General features: G+C 37.2%; 1 protein-coding gene across 1 annotated transcript in view; it reads left to right on the top strand.

The window, feature by feature from the left end:
• Nucleotides 1–24,185, top strand: part of CENPI (centromere protein I) — a 61,717-nt gene that overhangs the window by 22,951 nt on the left and 14,581 nt on the right. The window contains exons 5-18 of the mRNA XM_008591982.1: nt 344–392; nt 689–735; nt 5,081–5,170; nt 5,512–5,640; nt 6,824–6,988; nt 7,139–7,259; nt 8,489–8,580; nt 10,096–10,213; nt 10,301–10,365; nt 15,864–15,958; nt 20,665–20,800; nt 21,740–21,864; nt 22,539–22,587; nt 22,717–22,935. Coding sequence (XP_008590204.1) covers nt 344–392; nt 689–735; nt 5,081–5,170; nt 5,512–5,640; nt 6,824–6,988; nt 7,139–7,259; nt 8,489–8,580; nt 10,096–10,213; nt 10,301–10,365; nt 15,864–15,958; nt 20,665–20,800; nt 21,740–21,864; nt 22,539–22,587; nt 22,717–22,935 — 1,500 coding nt within the window. The remainder of the gene's footprint in view (nt 1–343; nt 393–688; nt 736–5,080; nt 5,171–5,511; nt 5,641–6,823; nt 6,989–7,138; nt 7,260–8,488; nt 8,581–10,095; nt 10,214–10,300; nt 10,366–15,863; nt 15,959–20,664; nt 20,801–21,739; nt 21,865–22,538; nt 22,588–22,716; nt 22,936–24,185) is intronic.

Raw genomic sequence — 24,185 nt, 5'->3', positions numbered from 1 at the left:
TTTTAAGTTTGTGTCTTAATAAGTATGGACTAATACTGAAAGGAATGCATGAATTTTTGTAAGGTAGAAGGATGGTGGGCAATTCTCTGTTTTTCAAATTGTCTGTGGCATTTTTACATTCCCAAAATAACTAAAAAATGACCTAATGGGATGCCAATCAAAACTGTTGCTTTTTATCATCACTATGTAATTTGAAAAAGAGAAGCTTTGTAAAATTATTGTTCAGTGAAGTACTGAAATCCTTTTACTTAATCAGCATAAGATTGACATGAGGAAAATGTGCTGCTGCTCTGTTCAAGATATGGTGTTATTTCTCTTTTAAATTTTTTTTATATTTTAACAGTGCCCTTATGTCTGCCATTTGTTATATTTACTTACCAAAAAAGAGAATGGTGAGTATTTTCATTTCAGTTGCATTACATTCTCTCTGTGAAATTAGCATTTGTACTGGCCTTTATAAAGTTAAAATAACTATTAGCATTAGTTATATGACAGGACTCATTTTGTGGAAATTGCTTTTTAGTACTTTGATCTAAGAGCATCTGCTTAATGGCTTAACTGAACAGAGTGTTTATATTCTTGATGTGTTGTGAGAAGAAACTATATGAACTACAAGGCAATTAAGTATAACCAGTTTCTTTTTATCCTGAACCAAGTGCATAGTATCTCTTTTCTTTACCTCTTCTAGTCAAACCATTTCGTGTGAGAAAACTGCTTGATCTTCAGGCCAAAATGGTGAGTACTGAAAAATACCTAAGACAGGCCAGTGTACGATGTGCTAGGTACTGAGCTAGGCTTTGGGGATACTAAATCAAATGAGATGTTACCTTCAAGGAACTTCCTTTCTGGGGAGCTCAGTGAACAGAATAAAAAAATTAAAATCAGACTTGGGGTCAAGGAGGAGTAGTGATGCTTGAGGGAAAACTTAAGGGATGAATAGGATTTAAGCCGGCAAAGAAGGGAGAGAAGGGCACTCCTGCCAGAGAGAGAAGCATGAGCAAAGACATGTAGGTGTCATGCAGCAAACACTGTTTAGGGAACTAGATTGGTATAGCTGGAATAATAAATATTAGGGAGTGGTCAGAAACGAGTTTATACTTTTTGTGGATGTGATCTAGTAGAGCATTTCAAGACATTCTCTTCTGGATACATAAACTTCAATATATTGTCTGACCATTATCTCTTGTCCTTACAGCTCTCTTGCATTGTTAATTCTACTACACCTGCCAGGTAACAGATGCCTGTGAAACTTTGGGTATAAAACAATAGGAAGTAGTAGTACCCATGCCTAATTGAAGCCTTCATGGCCCACCTGAAAACATTCACATTGAATGAAAAACACAAACAACACATTTGTACATCTCCAGTGTGAGGTTTCCTCTTACTACAGTTCAGTGATTGTTCTTGTTCTATTCCTTCCTGTTTTGGTTCCACTGGTACCGTATCTTCTCTTAGTTCTCTGAGGATATTAATGGTAATGTTTTTGTCCAAATTTAATTTTACTGCACATTAGTAGAAACTGTGAAATAGTATTCTTACCTCAGGTCACTAAAAAGAAAAAAAAATAAATAAAGAAATTGTGAAAAAGATGTACGTTTTCCCAGGTTACAGCCAAACATTTCAACAGAATAAGAAAATTCTTCCCATATGTAAAATCTTGCTGACTTGTATTAAATGAAACACAATGTATATTGAAGTTAAAAAAGTGATTTACTAGATGATTGTCTAAAAATTTTAAACCCAGAGATTAAATGTATGGTTTCATTACTAACATTCTGTATAGTACATTACAAATTATTCCATTATCAATCAATACCTATTTATAAAGATGCATTCATAACATTGTTTTGATTACCTGAATTTTGGTGAATTTGGGCAAGTCCAACAATATCAAACCAAGAAGGCATAGCCATACTCATGTAACCTAACATACATAACAGCAACAGATATAATCAACACATGTGAGCAAATATGTTGGGTGTGTGAATTTGTGATACCTGCAAAGGCATGTATCCTGTCTATCCCCATCTGTGCTCCATAACTCCCAATCTATGAAGGAAACAAAAACACAGAAATTGCTTTTCTGGTGGTAGGCATGAATCATGGGAAGTGGAGCAGGTATTTATTATTCCATATACATTGGGCCTTGTCGAGAGTAATCTTCAGAACAAGAAGGGGGAGTTAGATCTCATTCTAAGGGTTAGTGAGGATAGTTTCTGGGATTCTCCCTCTACCAGGCAGGAACCTGTGTGTATGCACCTTGGGCTGTGATTTTTTTCTGTTTCCAGCTTTGTCTTTGTTTCCTCAGTTTCTTTTTTTAGTTAACAAACTGTCTTTCATGGCAGAGGTTTTTCTCAAATGCTTGGTAAAGATTATTTGTCCATATTTAATAGTAAGACACTAAAATGATGATTGGAAACCTGTGTGTGTGAGCAGGACTCATTCATTGTAGGATCTTAATGTTTCTCTGGGCAGCCTCCCAGATGACTGTGTCAGTTTCCCAGAGAAGAATTCTATTTCCTGCCAATGGGATTGCAGGGTTCTCCAGAAAAAGAGAACCAATCGGGTGTGTGTGCATTTGTAAAGAGATTTATTATAAGGAATTGGCTTATATGATTATGGAGGCTGGCAAGTCCAAAATCTGCAGGGTTGGACTGGCAGGCTGAAGACCCAGGAGAGCCAGTGTTCTAGTTTCAGTTCAAAGGCTGTCTGCTATTGAACCAGAAAGAGCTGATGTTGCAGATAAAGTCCTAAGGCAGTCTTCTGGAGAATTCTCTTTCTTGGGGGAAGCTGGTCTTTTTGTTCTATTTAGGCCTTCAACTGATTGGATGAGGCTCACTGACATTATGGAGGACAGTCTGCTTTACTCAAAGTCTACCAATTAAAATGTTAACTTCATGCAAAACACCCTCAGAGAAACACCCAAAATAATGTTTGAGCAAATATCTGGGCATCTGGTGGCCCAGCCAAATTGGCACATAAAATTAACCATCACAGGGATATAAACCTGGCTCTCTGGGACCTAAGAAGTGGAAAGGGGTGAGGAATGGTTCTGGAGTCCTCTGAAAGTGCCTCATATCTGAGTCTAGCTTCATCTTCAGAGTAAAACCCTCTATTTTGCCAGTGTAGTGAAGGAATTTGGGGTTCTAACTGCTTCTTATGTAGGTTTTCAAGCAATCCTCTTGTTTTCTGTCCCTTTTGCATCCCTGCTTTTCGGAGGTATCTGGTCCATCAAATTCCTGAACCTTTCTGGGAGTTCTCAAGCATGAATTTCCTTCTTTGAGGCTTTTTTTGTTGCTGCCTTACTTTCATTTTCCCTGTTCTGCTAACTTGGTTACTATTTGTCCATCTTCATTCTAGGTTTCAAAATCTTGTTTAGATCTCTCATTTGCTGTTTTCTCCTCTCTTGTTTTCTTCGAACTTATGCTTTATGCCTTTTTCATTCCCTTACTGTCTTTTTAATGTGGCTTTGGGAGGACCCAGAGTTAATCCCATATGTTCAATATGCTATATTTAATTGGAATACCCCCTTCTTTAGTGTTAACCTTTTAACAAAAAAGATAGGTTTAGTTAACTGGACAGTAAGTTCTAAAGGTCTCTGTACTACTAAATATTTGTTCTGTCAAAAAACATTCTAGGCCCGGCCCCGTGGCTCACTCGGGAGAGGGTGGCGCTGGTAGTGCCGAGGCCACGGGTTCGGATCCTATATAGGGCTAGCCAGTGTGCTCACTGGCTGAACGTGGTCCAGACCACACCATGCTGAACGTGGTCCAGACCACCCCATGCCGAGGGTTGCGATCCCCTTACCGGTCAAAAAAAAAAAAAAATTCTAACCCAAAGCAAGCACTATGATACTCATTGATGGTGAGTGTACAGAGATCAAAAGATATTTTCAACATAAACTGAGTCATTTTAGTTTTGTTATAATTGCTTTAATTTCAAGAAGCTGTTGTAAAATAGGAATACTGTATTTCTTTTTTTTTTTTTTTTTTCCTTTTTGTCTTTTTTCGTGACCGGCAACGGATCGCAACCCTCAGTGTCGCGCCCGTACCGGACTGGGACCGGCAACGGGATCGCAACCCTCGGTGTCGCCCCTGTACCTCGCTCAGCCAGTGAGCGGCCAGTCTGTATGTGGGATCTGAACCCTCGGCGGGAGCGCCGCCGCGCTTCCCAAGCGGCGCACTGTAGCAGTGCGCCACCGGGCCGGCCCCTGAATACTGTATTTCTGAGCCCCATTTGCTGCCTTACTTTGTACAGTATTCGGTTCAACAAAATTTTAGTATAATAAAACAATTTGGTTATTGTCCTGAAATTCATTTTAGTTTTATGCTTTCTCTGGATAGCGAGATATACAGATACACAGGTATCTAGCAGTAATGACTTCTTTCATTGTGAAGTTAGTGTTTTGTTAAGACTTGTTTCAGTTATGTCAAACTGCTTTGACTACTACATACCAATCGTAAGATTTCCTAGTTAATTTTCCAAGAATTATGGTAATCAGATATTAATATTTCCTTTGCTCTGTTTTCTTGGCTTCCCTTTTGGTCCTACCTGTTTGATGTCTAAATCAAGGACAAGTAAACTGAGTCCCGAATATGCTACCAGTGAGAATAACTCATGCTATCCTAGCAAGTATGACTGGTAAGCCTAAGGTGTGGGCAGAGAAGAAGAAATAAGAATAAGAGAATAAGAAAGAAAATGCAAGGAAGATGTAAAATAGGAAAAAGGTAGTAAAAGAGAAGATCACAGGTTGGAGAGGGTTGTTTTATGGTTGTTGATTTAAAGGTCTGGTTAATCATTCCGTAATTGTCTATAGTACCTTCCTATAGCTATATCTCATAGTGAAATTAGGGTCTGAATATATATTTTGTCTCAGTTTATTTTAATTTTTTTTTTTGCTGCTCAGTACAGGGATTGAACCCTGGACCTTACTGTAATTAGCACCCACACTCTAACCAATGTAGCTAACCAGCCAGTTTGCAGTTCATATTATTGTTACTTTTCTTCTTCTTCTTCTTGGTATTTGTTTCCTTAGTTTCTTATTGGCTACAGAATTGAAAATGGAAAACTTTTATTTCAGGGAATGCAGCCTCATCTCCAGGCTTTGTTATTGCTGTATAAGTCCTTTGCTCCTACATTGATTTCTGTATCTTTGCCTGTAAGGAAGAAGGTAAGGGATTAAGGAGCAGTAAGTCATATTGAGATTGAAATATTTTTTTCTGATAAAGTTAATTTCCAGATTTGTACTAAAATGTTTATAGCCTGCTGTTTTAAGATCTAGTATTGTGGCATTGTTTGGGGGAACGTTTTTTAGGGATCGGCACTTTGCGTTGATCCCATTTGATCTATTTAATAGATTTCTGATCAGAAAAAATAATAATAATAAATGGATTTTTATGGGCGCAAAAGATTTCATAGTTAATATGCTTTCAATTAATGAAGAGTTTTAGACTTTATGTTGCTCTGAATTATGGGTACCTACTCTCTTGTACTTTATATCCAAATTTATAGATCTATTTTAAGAATTCAGAGAATCTGTGGAAGACAGCTCTGTTTGCAGCGAGGCAAAGAAACCAGGGACTTTCTCCAGAACCTCTAAAGCTGATGTTAGGTCCAGCTAAAGTCCGTCCTCTAAAAAGAGTAAGTATCTACACTGAAGAAAGCAATCATTAAGTCACTGCTGATAATGACAATAAATTTCCACTGAGTATATTTACAATATTCATCACACTTGTTTATTAGTAAACTTGTTGGCTGTTTAAGATTCATTGTTTCTGTCACCTATCTGAACTTGCTCCAAAAGGGATCAAAACATGCTACTATGCCACATTGGCACAGGGATTAATTTGAGCTAAAGGCTATTGAGACTGAACAGATGCAGGAAGAGTTTTACCCTCTTAGGCTTTATCTGCCTTAAAGGCAAGGCATAGATTGCCCTTTGAAGAAGGTGCCCCTTTTATACCAGGGAGACAGGGAGAGAAGAGCTCCTGTTCCCATTGAAGACTGGGCCAACACCAAGATAAGCATAAATGTACCTTAATAAATTAGCCCTTATCTTTTTTCTTTTTCTTTTTTTTTTTTTTTTTTTTTGGATGTCTGAACCTGTGACCTTGGTGTTAAAAGGCTGCACCCTAACCAACTGAGCTAACTGGCCAGCCCCGGCCCTTATCTTTCATTGCTTCACCCAGGTATTTCCATACTTGCTGGTTAGTCACTTGAAGCCTGTTAAAAAAAAAAATGACAGAATTTAAAGATTTAATTGGTACTTCAAAGTTTATTTCCTTACAGTGTTAACACACAGGGGACTTGCATATGCTGGCTAAGGTGTTTCTGTGAATCTCCTGATGTTTTGGAAACTTGGCCCATTGCTAATTTGATTACATGGTCTCTAGCTCAAGTAACTCCATTCTGGTTTGCATAGTCCAAATAGTGGACTCCCATAAACTTTAACAGCCCAAATCCTTTTTCCGTCATTGAGATGCCCCCGAGTCTAACCTTCAGTTCTTTTTTTTTTACTTTTCTAACCTTTAGTTCTAACCCCAATACATATAAGTAATAAAAATTATGTGTTTTAAAAAATAAAAAGAATAAGTACCTAAAGCCCCAAATGACTTGTGTGGCTTTCTTTTATTAAATCCAAATAATAACCATTCAGATATTGGAGGAGATTATAGCTAGTTAAATATATTTTAATTACCCAGGATTCTACATAAACCACATTCAGACTCCATTAATTGAAACACCCTAACAGCTGCTTTTATATTTATAGTTTGTAGTCTGGTTAGTCCATTTATAGATTGTTTTAATACCTTTTCTCCTTTAGAAATGGAATTCTCAGTCAATTATACCACTGCTAAATTCCAGTAACTACACTAAAGAATGTGGAAAAAAGATGAGTCTTTCTGATTGTCTCAATAGCAATGGATCATTTCCACCCGAACAGCTTCAAAACTTCCCTCAACTCTTACAGAACATCCATTGCTTAGAGGTATGTGACTGGACCATGTGCTTATTTACATTTTCTATTTGATCTTCATGGCCTTTATTTTTGTTACGTATTTCCTAAATGATGATTTCCTTGTTTGCCCTGACCCACTTTTCATGTACTTGGTGTTGACTGATTTTTCTGTCATTGTAGCTCCCTTCTCAGATGGGCTCAGTGCTGAGCAACTCTCTGCTACTTCACTATATTAATTGTGTCAAAGATGAGTTAGTCTTACTGAGGCTCTATTACTGGTTGAGTCAAACATTACAAGAAGGTAAGAATTGATATTTAAAAGCATTGGATGAATGAGGATGGAACAAGTTTACAAAGTTTTATAAGGGTGCCAAATTCTAGGCAAGAGGAACCTTCTGGTGTTGTAATTATTTCTCTGGTAATCATATATTCAAGGCATGAATGCTTTCGTTGTTGTAATTTTAAGGCAGTAAGAAAGGAGGAGTGTTATTAAGGAAACACTGCTGGATGGCTGCCCAAAATCTCTGGCTTGGCTCTACTTTGATAACCGTCACAGTCCAAGGCCTCTTCATCTTTTTGTGTCCAGAAACTTGCTGTAAGCCCCCAGAGTCATCAGATTAATGCATTCAAACTCAGAGGAGACTAATATATGAGCCAGAATGTCAACTTATTATTTTATAATAGAAGTAATTTTTTTCCAGTGTCCAAAATGCTCATGTATGCCAACTAGAATATCCCATCTCTTCTATCAGCATATGTGGGAGCCAAATTTGTCATTAGAAGATTTCTGAATTATAGAACTAAAGGAAAGGGCAGCGAGGAGTCTTTCATCGAGGCCATAATAAAGCTTGGTCATTTTATTCCTCCAAGGGGGTATATTTCTCTAGAGATAGTATTTCTGTTGACAAGATTGAGTGCATCTTTCCTGGATAAGCAAGTCCTCACTCTTCAAGTTTTTAAAATTGGTTTTAGTTGGTTCTAGGCTAACTTTCCTCTTCTACTCAGAGTCTTTCTTTAGATAGGATATGATATGGTTTATTAGATTTTCACTTACTAAATTCCTACCACTCTTAGATTATACCCAGCTCACCCTAACTGAAATATAGGATATTCCCAAACTTTTATTTCATACATTTATATTCTCTTGGATTACTATGTGACATAAAGGTAATCACTTTTTTTTTTTTTTTTTTTTGGTGGCTGGCCTGTATAGGGATTGAACCTTGGACCTTGGTGTTATCAGCACCATGCTCTAACCAACTAAGCTAATTGGCCAGCCTGGTCATCACATTTATTATATGTGAATTTTACCAGTTTATTTGTTCACTATAAGCTCCCCCTATATTACCAAGTTGTTGAGGAGCATCTCACTATCACTTTCACATACCTGTTCCAATCTACAGTGTGAGTTGGCTATGGTGTATGAGACTTACTGACTTTTTTATTTGTCACTTTAGAGTAGTGATCATTGTTTTGTGCAGTTTTTATTGTCGTACAATGACATGCTTATGTTTTCTATTTCTGCTCTAGAATGTATTTGGTACAAGATGAATAATTATGAACATGGAAAAGAATTTAGCAACTTTCTGGACAGTATCATCAGAGCTGAGTGCTTCTTACAAGTAAGATTCCACTTGCTTTCTACACAGTCACTTTTACTAAAATTTATTTAGATGTCCATTGAAAACCTTTTCTTTAGTACCTGACATCTTTTGTAAACAATATTTGCTTAATTTGAAACTCATTATAAATAGAGCTGAGTTTGACTAACTTTTCTCTTTGCACTATTAGATTTGAAGAGTATGTTAAATTTTATAAATAAAAGGGAAAGGCCTTAAAGAGAACAAACCGAAGATATAATTGAATGCATTCAATTAATTGAATTAGCCAATAAAGTAAATCCCATAAGGTCACTACTTGTGTTCTTACAATCAACAAATGTTTTTTGAGTGTCAAATATGTTCCAGCCAATGGACTATTTAGCCAGGGTAACCCTGAATTGTATTTTAAGCTGCAACTCCGGTATCAGCATCATTAGGGTCTTCACTTATCACCCTAGTCTGGGTTAGCTCCTTGTTGTAAATGCTCCCATAGTTCCCTGTACTTACTTCTATCATGGCACTTTTAGCATTTATTTTTCCACACATTACAAGCTCCCAGCAGGCAAAAACCATCTCTAACTTTTCTTGACGTACACGTGTTTAGCTTGTCACCTAGTACAAAAGAGAGGCTTAATAAATGTTTGTTAAATAAATCTTAAGGATTTGGTGTGAAACCATTTAATTGGAAGTTGGGTGTGGAAGATAGTAATGAGGATAAAAGGAGGAATCTAGGTTGACTTTTAGGTTTCCTGCTTGGGAGGATGGATAGCATTCACTGAGGAAAGGAATAGAGTAGGAGCAGGCTTGGAAGGAAAGATAAGTTTGATTTAAAAGTTGCCTATGGGACATCTAAGAGGTCATATCTGGTAGGCAGTAAGATAATGAGTGTAGAGCTCAGGAATGAGATTTGGGCTAGTGATATAGATTTAGGACTACTCATGATAAAGCTGGTGGTTTTAGCTATGATATGGATGAGATTGTCCAGAGATGTCATGAAAAGAAGGTCTAATACAGAGTCCTGGTGCACGCCACTGTTTAAGGCTCAAGGAGGGTGACAAAGTTAAAAAAGGAAGCCCTGAATCCTCACTCTGGTGAATATGTAAGCTACCTAGACACTTGGGCATCTCCAGATGGAACTGCTCAGAGTTTAGACTTGGTCTGTGACCTCTAATGAAATTCTAGACCCATTATGTAACATTATATACATTTTATTGACTTTTCAAATTACTGCATCTACCCCAAAATAATAAATTTCATTTATCTTTAAAAATATTTTATAACTTTTTACCTTCTTTCCAACTGATGAAGTTTTGTGGTGTTTTAGAGCTATATTGATAAAGATGGTAATTTATCCAAATACTAATTATCTCTTTGTTTTTATGAGGAAGTCTGGCACCTAACCCAAGGCTTTTTTTATATTGATGACAAAAAATTAGTCTGAGTGAAACAACTATAGCACAAAATAAACTGGTTGTTTAAAGAGTAATTATGACTGGAGAGTTCTATGTCAGGTTTTACTATTCACTTGTGTTACAGGAGGGGTTTTATTCCTGTGAAGCATTCCTATATAAGTGCCTTCCTCTCTGGGATGGTTTCTGTTGTCAGTCACAGTTCCTTCAGCTTGTGAGCTGGATTCCTTTTAGTAACTTCTCTGGTATGTATCATGAAAACTTGGAGTCATTTAATTCAATATAATATGAATTTAAAGGATTTTTGAATAATTATTTTTTTTAATTTCTAGAGGTGAAGCCACTTCTTTTTGATCATCTAGCACAGCTCTTTTTTACATCAACCATTTATTTCAAGGTAAAAAAACAAAACAAAACCTGTCTTGCTTAGATTCAATAGGAAATATTTTATTGCCAGTATACATGATTCCAAACTGACATTACAGCAGTGGTTTTCTAACAGTATTCTCGCAGACCTAAGCTTTGAGGAACTGCATCACTCAACTCCAAGTTAATGCATAGAATTTTCTGTTTTTAAGGTTTTGTCATATACAGTTTTCCTGAAAATGACAAAGTGAATGAACAAATGGCAAATGCATATTAATAAAAAGAAACTGGGAGATAATTAACCATACTTAGTTTGATTGTTATGGTTTATATTTTTGTAGATGCACTTGTTCATTTCACAAATATTTATTGAGTACCCACTATGTACTAGACAGCTTTCTTGACACTGGTAATGTAGTATTTATCAAAGCAAGCATTTTCTGCAATGTTCATATCATATATTTATATTATAGTCATTTTCTGGTAATAAATTTGTTCTATACTTATATGGTAAAGTTAAATGTGTTACTTTTCTGGTGTGGTCTCTAAAAAGACCATTATGACTTCTAGGAGTTCTACCTGAATGAGTTTAAGAGCCACTTTCTTATAGATTGATTACTCTTATTCCAAAAGAGTGACAATATAAGTAATGTTTCTTTCACAACTTTTTTTCTACCTTAAATCACTGTTTGCCACATTTACAGGAAAAATATGTTATCCTGGTTAGTGTTTGTCATAATCGAATGGCACTTTATTAATTACCTATCATGTTAACTTGGATTTGAAGTTTGTTTATATTATTTGTAACTTTTACTACCTGACCGGTATCATTATTCACATGACAATACACACCAGTTCTCCCTGCTAATAAATTTTGAGGGACTTCATTGTAGTTTTTTATGATTCTCTCCCAATTTTCTAATTGAGTTATTCTTTATTTCTTATTCCATCAATCTAAAGAACTACGTATAAACATTAGGTTCGACCATGGGAAATTGCCGTTTTTGTAGGTCAAAGATAGTTGATGATTGGCAGTTTCCTATGGTTCAACCTAATATGCATATATACATTTATAAACACATACATATATTTGAGAGTAGGGGGGGTGGGGGTAGTGAGAGAGAAGGAGGAAGAATGGGAAACAGACAGTAGGCCAAAGACAGAACTCAGGGGAATATTCAGTATTTAATTCTTAGGCAGAAAAGAAGGCAAGTCTGAAGGAAATTTGAGAAGGAATTGTGAGAGGTATGAAAACCAGGAGAATAGTGCCAAGGAAACAAAGGGAATACAGGATACCAAGAAACAGTGAAGAATAGTGTTGTCAGACATCCCAGGGAAGTTTAAAAAGAAAAGGACAAAAAAGCTTCTTTTGGAATTGACAATGCAGAGGTTTTAACTCTGTGAGTAGTTTCAGTGGAGTGCAGGGGTAGAAGCTAGATTGTGGGGGTTGAGAAACAAATGAGAAGTGAAGAAGTCAGGACAGTAAGTATATGTTTCAAAAAGTTTGGCTAGAAAGAAGAGGGGGAGAGAGAGATAGCTATAGTGAGATAGTGGGACTTCGAATTAAGGGAAGGTGTTTTTTTTGCCCCCAAAATGATAGAAATCTAAGAGTGTTTATAGATAGAGTGGAAGGAGCCAGTTAAGAAGAGGGAGAGGTTGAAAATGGAGGAAAGATGGGGGATAACTTATGGTTTAGGGTCCAGAAGAAACATGAAGGTATTGGATTAAGACTAGGTAGAAGGATTTGCTTGAATGGATGGTAAAGGGTTGGGAGGCACCACTTGTCCTCTGAGACTGGGGGAATGACGTATGGATAGGTGGATATGTAGATATATTTGCACAGTTGGAAGAAAAGACAAGAAATTGAAATAGTTTGTACTTAAAAATGTTAAATTTCTCAAAATAGGAAGTATGTTGTACAGGATAGAATTAAGTAGGAGGCTTCAGGAGGATGTTATGTGCTCAGGACAACCACTGAGCAAAAATGGGAGAGAGGAAGAGCTGGTCAGACAAGTAAAAGGATTATTAAGCTTCACTAAGGGCCCAGCTAAAGTTGGAGACCATAAATTTGGACTGTTGCCATCTGTATAGATGTGTGTTTTTCTTCAGCTTAGATATAGGAGAAAAGAAAGCAAGTTATGAGATGATATTAGTTTGGATTTTGCTGATCAAATGACATGCAAGAGAGTTGAGAACAATTGACAGCGTAGTCTAGACTAGATAGTGTAAAGCCAGGAAAAGGTTGATAAGTCTGAAAATAGAGATTAAAAAGGAAAGAATCAAGGGCTTGAATGCCTCTGATGTTGAAGAGCAAGAGTAACTGTAGTTGGAGTTGAGGGTGTGAGAAAGCTGTAAAAATAGGAAATTATAACAAGAAAGGTTAGTAGTACATTGTAGTGGTGATTCACTTCAGGTAGTGACAGTCTAGTGTATGGTTGTGGGACAAGGTAAGCATGGTAGAGTGAAGGTGAGGATATTTGATTTGAAATCAAGGAACTGTGAACCTGAAGTACTGGGTGGATCATCTTCATGGACAATAACATAACTGAGATGTTGATGGCAGGACATGAAGCAGAGAGGGCTAAGGTCTTCAGTGAATGTGGATGAGTTTCCAGGAGATAGATAGCAGAAATATGGAAAAATAAAAGGTAAAGGGCAGTGTAGTTGGATAATATGAAAATCAAAGGAGAAAGGGTTTTTTACACAAGAAAGGAGGAGTAATAGTTTGGAAATACTGTTGATGATAGACAGCTTTTGTGTTGTGTTCAGAAAACCAAGGGATGGTCAAACTCATGAGAAAAACCGACTAGCAAAATGCAATTTGAAATGGGTGTCTTTGATCTAAGCCTCACAAATTCAGCTATTAGTAGTTCGGCTAATGAGGTTTTGTAGCTCACAAAATATTTTTAAGTATTCCAAAGCAAGGCAGTTTTTTCTTTGGCACCTGATTAAGTAGGAGATTCATTTGATTTCTTTATAGTATCTTTTTAATTAAATCTGATTTCTTTCTTAAAGTAGGATTCATTTCTGATTTTATATTTACTTTCTCAAAGAAGGGGCTTATATTCCGTTCTTACATTAGCAGTGGGGAGCTAAGGCAGTGCTTACCTCTAGATGTTGAAGTAGGATATGGAAATGTGTTGAGAGGAAACAGTGTCCTGATTGGGTGGTGAGGGAGAGCCAGGATATGAGTAGGGTAAGAAAACAGAATGCATGCTTTGTAGACGGTATAGATTTAGGTTACTGTGGAATAGAAGTTCTAGGTACTGTTGAGAAATTGAGAAATTTGGGAAGGATGGAATCAATGAAAGAGGATAAGAAGCACGGAGAAGTATAGATTGCAGACTAAAGGGGCTTACATTTGGGGAGGAATGTGAGAAGTGGTAGAATTAGCTAAAAATTCAATTAGTTTCTGAGGCCTATATTAGCTAATTATTGCCTTGTTATTGTATAGCTTGATTACCCAGCTTTGTCTAATAAATGAATTAAAAACTACTATAGTATTTTCACATTTCAGTGCTTTTTGTGACTGATCGGTGTGCCTGTCAGCAAAGAACTTCTTTTCATTGAAGAATGTTGCATGGGTAAAGCCCCACAAATTCATTGTAACATTACTATTTTTGTTTCAGAATGATAATTTTCCAATTTTCCAATTTTTGTCCTTATTATACTTTTCTATATAGTTGCAAACATAATGGACATAAATTTAAAAATCATTATACAAAATTAATATTGAAAACAATTTCCGTGTTTCCACATAGTCTTCCTAATATTAATAGTGGCACCAGTTATAATTTAGTGGCACCATAGTACCATAATTTATTTAATACTTTCTCTATTACTATTTCTACTTTGTTTCTTTTGTAGGAATAGATAACTGTCTTGAGCATCTTCATAATATTATTTTTTCCCTAAACAACTTTCTTGGCATACATTTCCAGGAGTGAGATTACTGGATGAAAGGAAAGGATTTGAGTGTTTTTATTATCTTGACACATCCTGCTATTCCTTTGCTAAAGAGATTTATGCTGCAAGTTCATGGAAAGAAGAAGGATATAATGGATGGAGTGCTTAAAAAACAAGAGTCTAGCAACTCTGGAGAAAGAATTAGGGTTTTGTTGATGAGACCAACATAGCTAGAAGGATAGTGTGATCTCCAAGATGTGAAGGCCTGGTCTATGGTAGATGTAGTGGAATTGGGCATTTTGAAGTGAAAAATTGATTGGATTTGTTGATTGGAAATAAAGCACAAAGAATGCAAGATGACTTCAAGTTTTCTAGCTTGAGATAGCATAGGAACTAGGAAATTTTGCCTGGAGGAAAAAAGACTAAGATTTTTCGTGTTCCCTTCAAATATTTGAAAGATCGTCACATGGAAGGAGAAGATCTCTGCATGGCTACAAGAGGAAGAATTAGATATAGGGCAGTATCTTATAATAGGTAGAGCAGACTCAAAATGGAATAAAGGACTTTCAGAGGTATTTCCTGACAGTGGAGTAGGTCAGGCAGAAATTTAATAGCTGTCTACTGGGGATATTTATGTAGAAAAAGTGCACACATAGGGTAGAGCCGGTGCTTCTCAATTTTTTTTTTTCTTAACTCATGTCCCCCTTCTTTTAATATGGGGGCAGGGTGGGTTAGGATTGGTGGGAGGGGAATTAAAGGTTTTTGTTTTCTAACTATAACATTGTAATATTGAATATCTTTTCAAATGATAAAGTTCCCTGGTTGACACCAAAGTAGGAGATTGTTTAAGATGACGCCAGGGTTGCTTTCAAGTCAAAGGTATTTCTAACCTGTATGTTAGATGTCAATTTCTAAAAAAAAATTAATTCAATTGCTCTATTAAGTAGCAGTGAGCACCCTATTACTGGAAATGCTCAAATAATAACTAGGCCATTATTTATTAAGGATGTTTAAGAAATATTTTGGAATGTATGGATTGCTTTCAAATTTGTAGATATTATGGTTTATCATCATAAATGCTCTGGGTAAATTTCTGTCATAACTATATTTTTTGTATGTGAATAAGGCCCTAGGAAATTAAGACAAAGCCTAAGAAAGGAAAAACTGGAATTGCTTTCCAAAGTCACAGAAGATAAGATGCATTTTTATAACCTTCAAAAAAAGGGAGTAAAAGTTGTAGACCACAGGTATAAAGGGTTGGTAGCTCATATCTGTAGCAACTTCAAAGGATCTCTGAGAGGGGACAATAAGAATGATGTTTTTATTTGATGTAATATTTGTTATAAATGAAGGTAATTTAGAGAAAAAGTCTGTTCCTAGGTTGTTAAGTTGGGACAGTCCTGTTAAGGTATGTTTCTTGTAGGGAAAATGGCAAAATAAACTTGTACTTGGCATTTATCTGTCTCCTGGAGTCAGATCATGTTGGAGCAGCAGCTATTGGGTTCTAAATTGGATGTGGTCATCTTGGATGTGGTCATCTTCGACTACCTCTAAGCCTCTATTTGTGCTGAACACTATTATATCTGAATGATTTCATGAATGATTTTTGTTTTGCCCCCTCAGTGTAGTGTTCTTCAGAGTCTAAAGGAACTACTGCAGAACTGGCTGTTGTGGCTTTCTATGGACGTCCACAGGAAACCTGTGATCAGGAGTCCCTTGTGAGTTATCTTACAGTCCTCCACAAGAGGTGGTCTGTACAAAAATGTTTCCATATGGAGTATTATAGTGTGGCATGAGACCTAATTTTTTCTTTTTTTTTTTTTTTTGTCTTTTGTCTTTTTTCCGTGTCCGGCAACGGATCGCAACCCTCAGTGTTGCCCCCGCACCGGACCAGGGAGCGGCAACGGGATCGCAAGCCTCGGTGTTGCTCCCGTGCCTCGCTCAGCCAGTGAGCGGCAGCTGGTCTGCATGTGGGATCCGAACCCTCGGACGGGAGCGCCGCCGCGCTTCCCAAGCGGCGCACTATCCAGTGCGCCACCGGGCCGGCCCAAGACCTAATTTTTTCATGTAAATGCTTAGTAGTACTTTTCTGAAAGATTTTTTTTTTCATTACTTTTCATTCTTCTTCACAGTCCTGAGAGAAAGGCTAATTCTCCAAGTTCCTGTTAACCTCTAAGTGGCTTGCAAGAGTTTACACCGCAAAACACTGGAGAGCTGAGATTAGAATTTGCAACTTTGGGGCCGGCCCGGTGGCGCACTGGAGAGTGCACCGCTTGGGAGCGCGGCGGCGCTCCCGCTGAGGGTTCGGATCCCATGTGGAGACCAGTTCCCGCTCACTGGCTGAGTGTGGTGCGGGCGCAACACCGAGGGTTGCGATCCCGTTGCCGGTCCCCGGTACGGGCGTGACACTGAGGGTTGCGATCCTGCTACTGGTCAGTAAAAAAGACAAAAAGGAAAAAAAAAAAAAAAAGAATTTGCAACTTTGACTTGCATTAGCTTAACTCACTGTATAAAATGTATTATTTTATGTAAAGCCAATTTTGATGATGGCTAAAAAATATCTATAGCGATTTTGCTGTACAACTTTCTTTTATGTTCCTCTGATATATTTTAGTTATATATACATCAATTTATCTTGACTTTGTAGTTAGAAAGAGCATTGAATTTTCGTTAAATGTATGCTTTATCCTCAAGGTGAAAGTAAAAGACTGAATTTCAAGGAACTGCATAATCAAGTTGTTTTGACTCTTTCTACCTGAAATATTTGGCTTCTCTTATATTCTATTATCAGCATATTATTTTTTAGCATTTTAAAAACTTTATATTATAGAAAATTACAAACATAATCATAAGTAGAAAATAGTACAGTATTACTCCTATGTACCCATCATCCAGCTTCAACAGTTATCAACTCAAGGTTAACCTTTTTTCATCTTCACCTTCCTCCTCGGTTATTTTTTAGCAAAACCCAGACACCATTTCGTTTTTTTTTTTTTTATTAAAAGATGACCGGTAAGGGGATCTTAACCCTTGACTTGGTGTTGTCAGCACCACGCTCACCCAGTGAGCAACCAGCCACCCCTATATAGGATCCGAACCCGGGGCCTTGGTGTTATCAGCACCGCACTCTCCCGAGTGAGCCACGGGCCGGCCCCCAGACACCATTTCAACTGTTAAAAGTGATACCATTATAATACCTAACGAATTAATAGTTTTAATATTTTCAAATATCTAATCAGTGTTCAAATTCCCTTTAGCTCATTTTGCAAATAGCTGGTGCTAAGCTTGGTTCAAAGATTAGCCTTAACTCATTTTCTCACATGTTCTGTGGCGTGAAATTAAGGCTGTTGAGGCAAAAATAATTTTTTAAAGGCTTATCGAAAGCCCAGCTTAAGGATCAACTCAGGAAACACAAGCCAACAGAGTTGGAAAATGCTCCAAAGTCTACTACAAGCAAAGGCATTTTATAGGGAGTTTCAAAAGGAAGGGGGAAAGTTTCAAGTACAATTGTCCTTTTCTCATGGAATACAAGATTCACAGTCATTGGTCACTGATTATAGCATGGGAACCAAAAGCGAACATGTGCAACCTGAAGCAGAAACTTCATGCTTCAGTTATTCTTAAAAATATCTAAATGGCTTATTCAAAACCAGCAGGTTATACATTAATCAATAAATCAGCAGTGTTAACCACATACATTGTTTATCTTAAGAGCAAGATGTCAACACCGAGTTCATGAGACTTGTCCCAAGGCAGTGAGTTTTGGAAAACCTGCTTCATTTTGATTATTTCCTTCATCAGTGCTTATCCCTATAGTGATCTCCTACTTTGGTAGGAGAATGGAGAATGGGAGCTCCTTGAGGGTAGCCTGCAAAATCGTTTTTTTCATATTCATTATTGCAATGTTTCCATGTATGTCTTATCACTTTTAGAAGGAAATGGGGTAGTGAAAGCATCTTATAAAGCTGTGCTTCTCAAAGTGTGGTCCTTGGCCCAGCATCAGGATTACCTGGGAACTTGTTAGAGATGCAAATTCTCAGGCCCTGCCCTAGATCTACTGAATTAAACTGTGGAGGTGGGGCCTGGTAATCTGTTTTTATACTTCCTTTATTCTGGTGCAAGCTACAGTTTGAGAACCACTATTATAAAGAAATTCTACCTAAATATTTAACCTCTTCCAGTACGTTTGCATCTATAATCTTTGGCCAACTTGCAGTGTAAGTTTCAGGCACCTCTGAAATGGGTGCCTTACGATTTCTTTTTTTTTTTTTTCCTTTTTGTCTTTTTTTCATGACCGGTAACAGGATCGCAACCCTCGGTGTTGCGCCCGCACCGCGCTCAACCAGTGAGCGGACTGGTCTCTATATGGGATCCGAACCCTCGGCGGGAGCGCCACTGCACTCCCAAGCGCCGCGCTCTACCGAGTGCGCCACCAGGCCGGCCCAAGTGCCTTACGATTTCTATATTATCTTTTCAAAAATCCTAGGATTCTTTTATTAGTGTCATAAATTAGGTGAGAGCATTTAAAAAGGAGCTGTGTTTTCTAAAATTCTTAAATAAATGGACATACATGTAGATAACTTTGCTTGTCATGGTAGTATTTGACATATAGTATAGCCCTTATGTTCTCAATAATTTCTTTTATTTTGGAGATATGGATGTAATGCCATATTTCCATCATATGGCCATATGCCATATAACTGTCAAAAAGGGAATAAGTTGGGCCGGCCCGGTGGCGCACTGCTGTAGTGCACCTCTTGGGAAGCGTGGCGGCGCGCTCCCGCCGAGGGTTCGGATCCCACATACAGACCGGTTCCCGCTCACTGGCTGAGCGAGGCGCGGGAGCAACACCGAGGGCTGCGATCCCGTTGCTGGTCCCGGTCCGGTACGGGGGCGACACTGAGGGTTGTGATCCGTTGCCGGACACGGAAAAAGACAAAAAAAAAAACAAACAAAAAAAAAAAGGGAATAAGTTGTAGTTATAGATCACAAGAAGAGAAGGGTAGAAAACAATTCTCAGCAGTAGTTCTCCTTGGGGCATTTCTGGTTGTTGCAATGACTAGGAAGAGGATGCTACCATCAGCAGCAGTAGGTGGGAGCTAGGGATGCCAAACTTGCTGCAGCAGGTGGAGAGTAGAAGGTAGTCCTAACAGTGAATTGTTTCATTCAAAATGCCAATAGAGAAACACTTCAAAAGAGGCTGTTCTGAGCAATCACCGTTGTTTCAAATTATTTCAGACATATTTGCCAAGTGCTGCCAAAAATCATAGTTAAGATATAGTCAGCTGGCTACTTGCAAAACTATATGGATGCTCGCCTATTTGAATGGTCTTCCAGTCCTTCCCTGCTTACTCTGGCACTGAACCTTTATGGTGGTGGGTAGTGGCAGAGTCAATCATCTCTCAGGCTCTAAGTCTATATATATTATTCCTTTTTCCTTGTGCATAAACATTGTTGACTACCTAGGTAGGAGGGTAAAGCTATGAATTCACATTTGTAGGTCTTTTCTTAATCCACTTAACAGTGGATTAAAGGACAGGGGTGAGCGTATGGATGGATTGAACTAATTATACCCATCTGTGGTTCATTGATTTGGGAAGAATATAAAATATCCAGATCTGGCTTTTACTAGAAGACTGAAAGATGCCAAAAATTTTGCTAATTCAGTTTTAGGATTGAATTGAATTCCAGTGAAAATATTTTTAACGGTATTTTAGCTCAGCAATTCAGGCAAAACTGGGTTTTGATTATGTACTGTAGGTTTCAATTAGTGTGTTGCAGTATTACTGGTATCATAGGAAACAATTCCCGTGGTCATTTTAATGTTTATCCTTTTAAACCACTTGAGGTTTGGTTGGGATTAATTAGTTCTTTTTTCTAGTTTATCGTTTTTTTCATTTTTGGATTTTATTCTGAATTTTTCATGTCACTTTGTCATGAACTCTTTTTTCCCCTTAATTGTTAAAGGAATATCCTTCTTCTAGTGGTTTTTGTGTGTCTTTCACTCAAGGATTTCCTTAATTGAGGAGTGTTAGAGTTCAGTGCTTATCAATGGCTAGAAATTAATATGCTGACTACTGTGATCCCTGGACATTGGTAACGTTATCTAAAGAATGTTATAGAGATAAAACATTCTCTGTAAAAATAAAGTCTGTCTGGAGCTTAATCCTTTATTTTCCTGGTATTTACTAGTAGAATCTGGTTGCTGAGGATGTTCTGTGACTTGATCTTAATGGTTCCCTAGAGGGCTAAGTGTAATTTTATGATTAATCATTATGATTTTTAAAAAGGTGAATTATACATTGGAGCACTGACAATTTTTGAAATCTCTATCAACTTTTTGTTATATATTATCCAGCTTTAGCTAGGAAATTGTGAGTTCTTTTGCTACTCTGGATCTGAATGTTCTTGTTTCTTATTGCAGAGAGACAACTTTGGGTGAATCCATGAACTCTGTGTCTAAACTGATTCACTATGTAGGGTGGCTCTCCACGGCTGCAGTGCGCTTGGAGAGCAACAGTACTTTCTTGCTGCACTTTATTTTGGATTTCTATGAGAAGGTAGTACACATTCCATTTTCCCTATTTAGATTTTGGGAATGGCTATCCATTTTACTGGTCTATTATTTAAATTTTAGGTGTAACCATTAAGGTGGGCTGTGATCTTATTAGCATAGTTAAAACAACATCACATTTTGAAGTTAATGATTGTATTCTCACTTGAGTAACTGACTTTCATAAAATAGTGGAAAAACAAATGCATTTTTTTTTTTGGTCCAGGTACCACTTTAGTAGACATTGACCTGTAATAATGCTGGCCCTAGACAGATGTCTGTTTTTAGCATCATTTTTTATTTATCCATTGTACATCCCCAGCCCCTGGCAAAACCCAAAAATATCTTAGTGTTTCTTCAGATCTCCACTTCTACCTTTCAACTGCCCTTATTTCTCTCGGTACCTAGTACTTTTCCATTGTTTTGTAGTATTTGACCTGTACAGAACTAATATCCATGAAGTACCCATTATAATCTCACTTTTCCTGGCTTCCTCCCTTTACTAATACCTAGTTGTCTTGTGTCACATATTTTCTTAGAAGCATGCTCCTTTGTTTTCCAGGTTGACAGCTAACTAATCTGATAAATAGGTATTTATGAGATTTAAGAAAAAAGAAATGCTCCCTTCCTCTATCTTGCCCCCCAACTCTAAGACCTCTCCCCAGAAAAAATGAAAGATTTTAATAATGGTCTTGTAGAAATAATTCTCTATGATAAGGTTGATGTTTGGTGAGGTATATTTTATTTTATTTTATTTTTTCCCCAGCCCTGCATGGACAATGGTATATTTTAAACAGACTCGTGGCTGTCTATGCTATTTAGGAATTGGGCAGGTCCAAACCTAATGTTATTATTGCTTGTCTTATACTGATGATTCTTTGGGTGAACTTGGTTGAGGAATTCTGGGGAATAATCCATATACTAATGTTATCATTCTTCCCAAAAGGTATGTGACATACATATAAATTATGACCTCCCATTGGTAATATTGTTTCCTCCTGGGATCTTCTTTCCTGCACTCCTTAGCCTGGATGCCAGTATCCTGAACCAGCTTTGTTATATTATGCACAGGTAACAAAGCCTTTTTACCATTTTATGAATTAGTACATCATAATTCTGTCTTCATCTTTCAACTATAATACATTAAAAATTCCTATTAATTTTCTGCCAGGACCTTTGGAAATAGGAAACATGGCTTTCTTTTGGGCATGACCTTCCAGTATGGGGCTATGAAAACAGTGTCGCTTGTAAATCCCCCACTGTAGGGGATATGGAATAAAAAAAAAAACTTATAGATAAGGATCTGTTGTGCATTGTTACTGTTGCACTCAGCATTGTTTATTCTAAATGCTGAGTCTTAAAGAAAAATTAGTCATTGGCTGACAACTGGTTTAAGTGTATGTAGCTTTTCTGGTCAAAAGAACATTTTCTGGGAGATAAGGGGAGTTATTGCCAATTATGAGAAACTGTTAATAGCGAACATTAATGGCATTTCTTTCATTGTTTTTTCCTTTTTTGAGTCAAGTGCACATCTTAAATGTACAGCTCAGTTTTGAGCCTCTATTAATTTCTATTCTTTGAGGAGAATGTACCACAAAAGGATAAAAACCTTAACTAGACAACTGGATATTTATGTGCACATTTCCATATATTTCCATTTAAAATGTACATTTTTGTCTTATATTTCAAAGGCATTACATTTAAAGGCATATTAAATATTTTATTCTATTTGTTCTTCCTGTTAGATATCGTCAAAATTTGACTGCTGCGAAGAAAAATGAGTTGCTACAAAAGGTACAAATGATAAAATTCTATGTTAAATCACCATCGTTTAAAATTTGAGTATAGATATATGTGGCCTGTTGGGAATAAGAAGGAAAGGGAGAATAGGTAATAATGACAATTTTATTTCTTTCCCATTAGGCAAAATCAGAGTTCAATTTCAGCAACAAGATCTATCAAGAATTTAATTACTATTTGACAGCCATGGTTGGTTGCCTCTGGACATCCAGACCCTTTGAGAAAGGAATGCATATTGACCCCAAAATCCTAGAAAAAGCTGGAGTAGCAGAGTACAAAGACAGTTTAAATTTAGTCCATCATCCTTCTCTGTTTAGTTATGCTGTTTTCTTTTTGCTCCAGGTAAGTATATTTAAAGGATTTTTAGATTTTATATAGTAATACTGTATAAATAGTAATTATACAGTAATATACAGTAATTATATAGTAATACTGTTGATGACAGAAACAGGAAATGACATAAATTTAGTGCATCTGAATTGCAAGAATTGTTTTTTAAAGTACAAACTAAATTTTGATCCTGTGCTAGGCTCTGGGGATTCAGTTCACTTAAGCCTCTATCCTCTAAGATAGCTTGGGCTTGTAGCAGACAGATTCCTAAACAAATTACTACAATACAGTGTGATGAAGTAAGAAAAGGTACAGTGGTGAGAAAGATGGGGGAGTGATTAGTTCAGTTCTGCTTGGGTAGAGATGGTGCCAGATAAGTAAATGCTTTGTAGAAGTGGAAGCTCTTTTAAAATCCCTCTAGACAAGATGGAAAATATATATTAGATAATGTTATAATTAGAGTCTTAGCCGAGGACTGCTGATTTAATAGATTGATATCAATGTGCAGGTGGGTGGGAAAGGGGGGTCTTCTCAGGACTTTATCCTTGGCCCTGTTTTCGACATTATTGGTGACTTGAAGAAGAGCTCAAATGCATGGAATACAACAGGGTGGGATTACAAATACTCTGAAAGAATTTGGATTCAGAATTCCGTTAACAGGCTGGAACATTGAGAAATCTAAGAAAATGAAAAATAAATGTGCAGGGTTAGGGAGATATTCATTGAATAAATGTTTAATAAATGCATACAATGAGCCAGACACTGTAGTGAACAAGACACATCTGGGTGTTGCCCTCATGGAGCTCACAGTCTATTCAGAGAGGCAGTCATTAAACAGACACCTTAGAATAAATAATGATGAGTAATATAATATGGAAAGTACAGAGGATAATGAATAACTATGAAGGGATGCTAAGTTCAGGTTTTTAGAAGTGATGCTAATCAGAAGTTTGAAGGACGAATATGAGTTTGCCAAGATAGGAGCACAATTTGAGGAAAAGCGCAAAGATGCAGAGCACAGATAGTTAGAACTTTTTCTATAGAGGGCCAGATTGTAAGTATTTTAGGTTTTTCAGGCCATGTGGTCTCTGTTATTACTACTCATCTTTGCCATTGTAGCGTGAAAGCAGCCCTAGACAACGTGTAAACAAATGGGCATAGCTGTGTTCCAGTAAAAGTTTATTTACAAAAACAGGTGTGGGGCTGGATTTGGGCTGTGGGCTGTGGTTAGCTGACCCCCGTGTTAGAACCTGCCATATTTG

Source organism: Galeopterus variegatus, unplaced genomic scaffold (assembly GCF_000696425.1).
Source record: "Galeopterus variegatus unplaced genomic scaffold, G_variegatus-3.0.2 Scaffold7463, whole genome shotgun sequence".
Taxonomy (NCBI): domain Eukaryota; kingdom Metazoa; phylum Chordata; class Mammalia; order Dermoptera; family Cynocephalidae; genus Galeopterus; species Galeopterus variegatus.
This window is presented reverse-complemented; position numbering and strand designations above follow the sequence as displayed.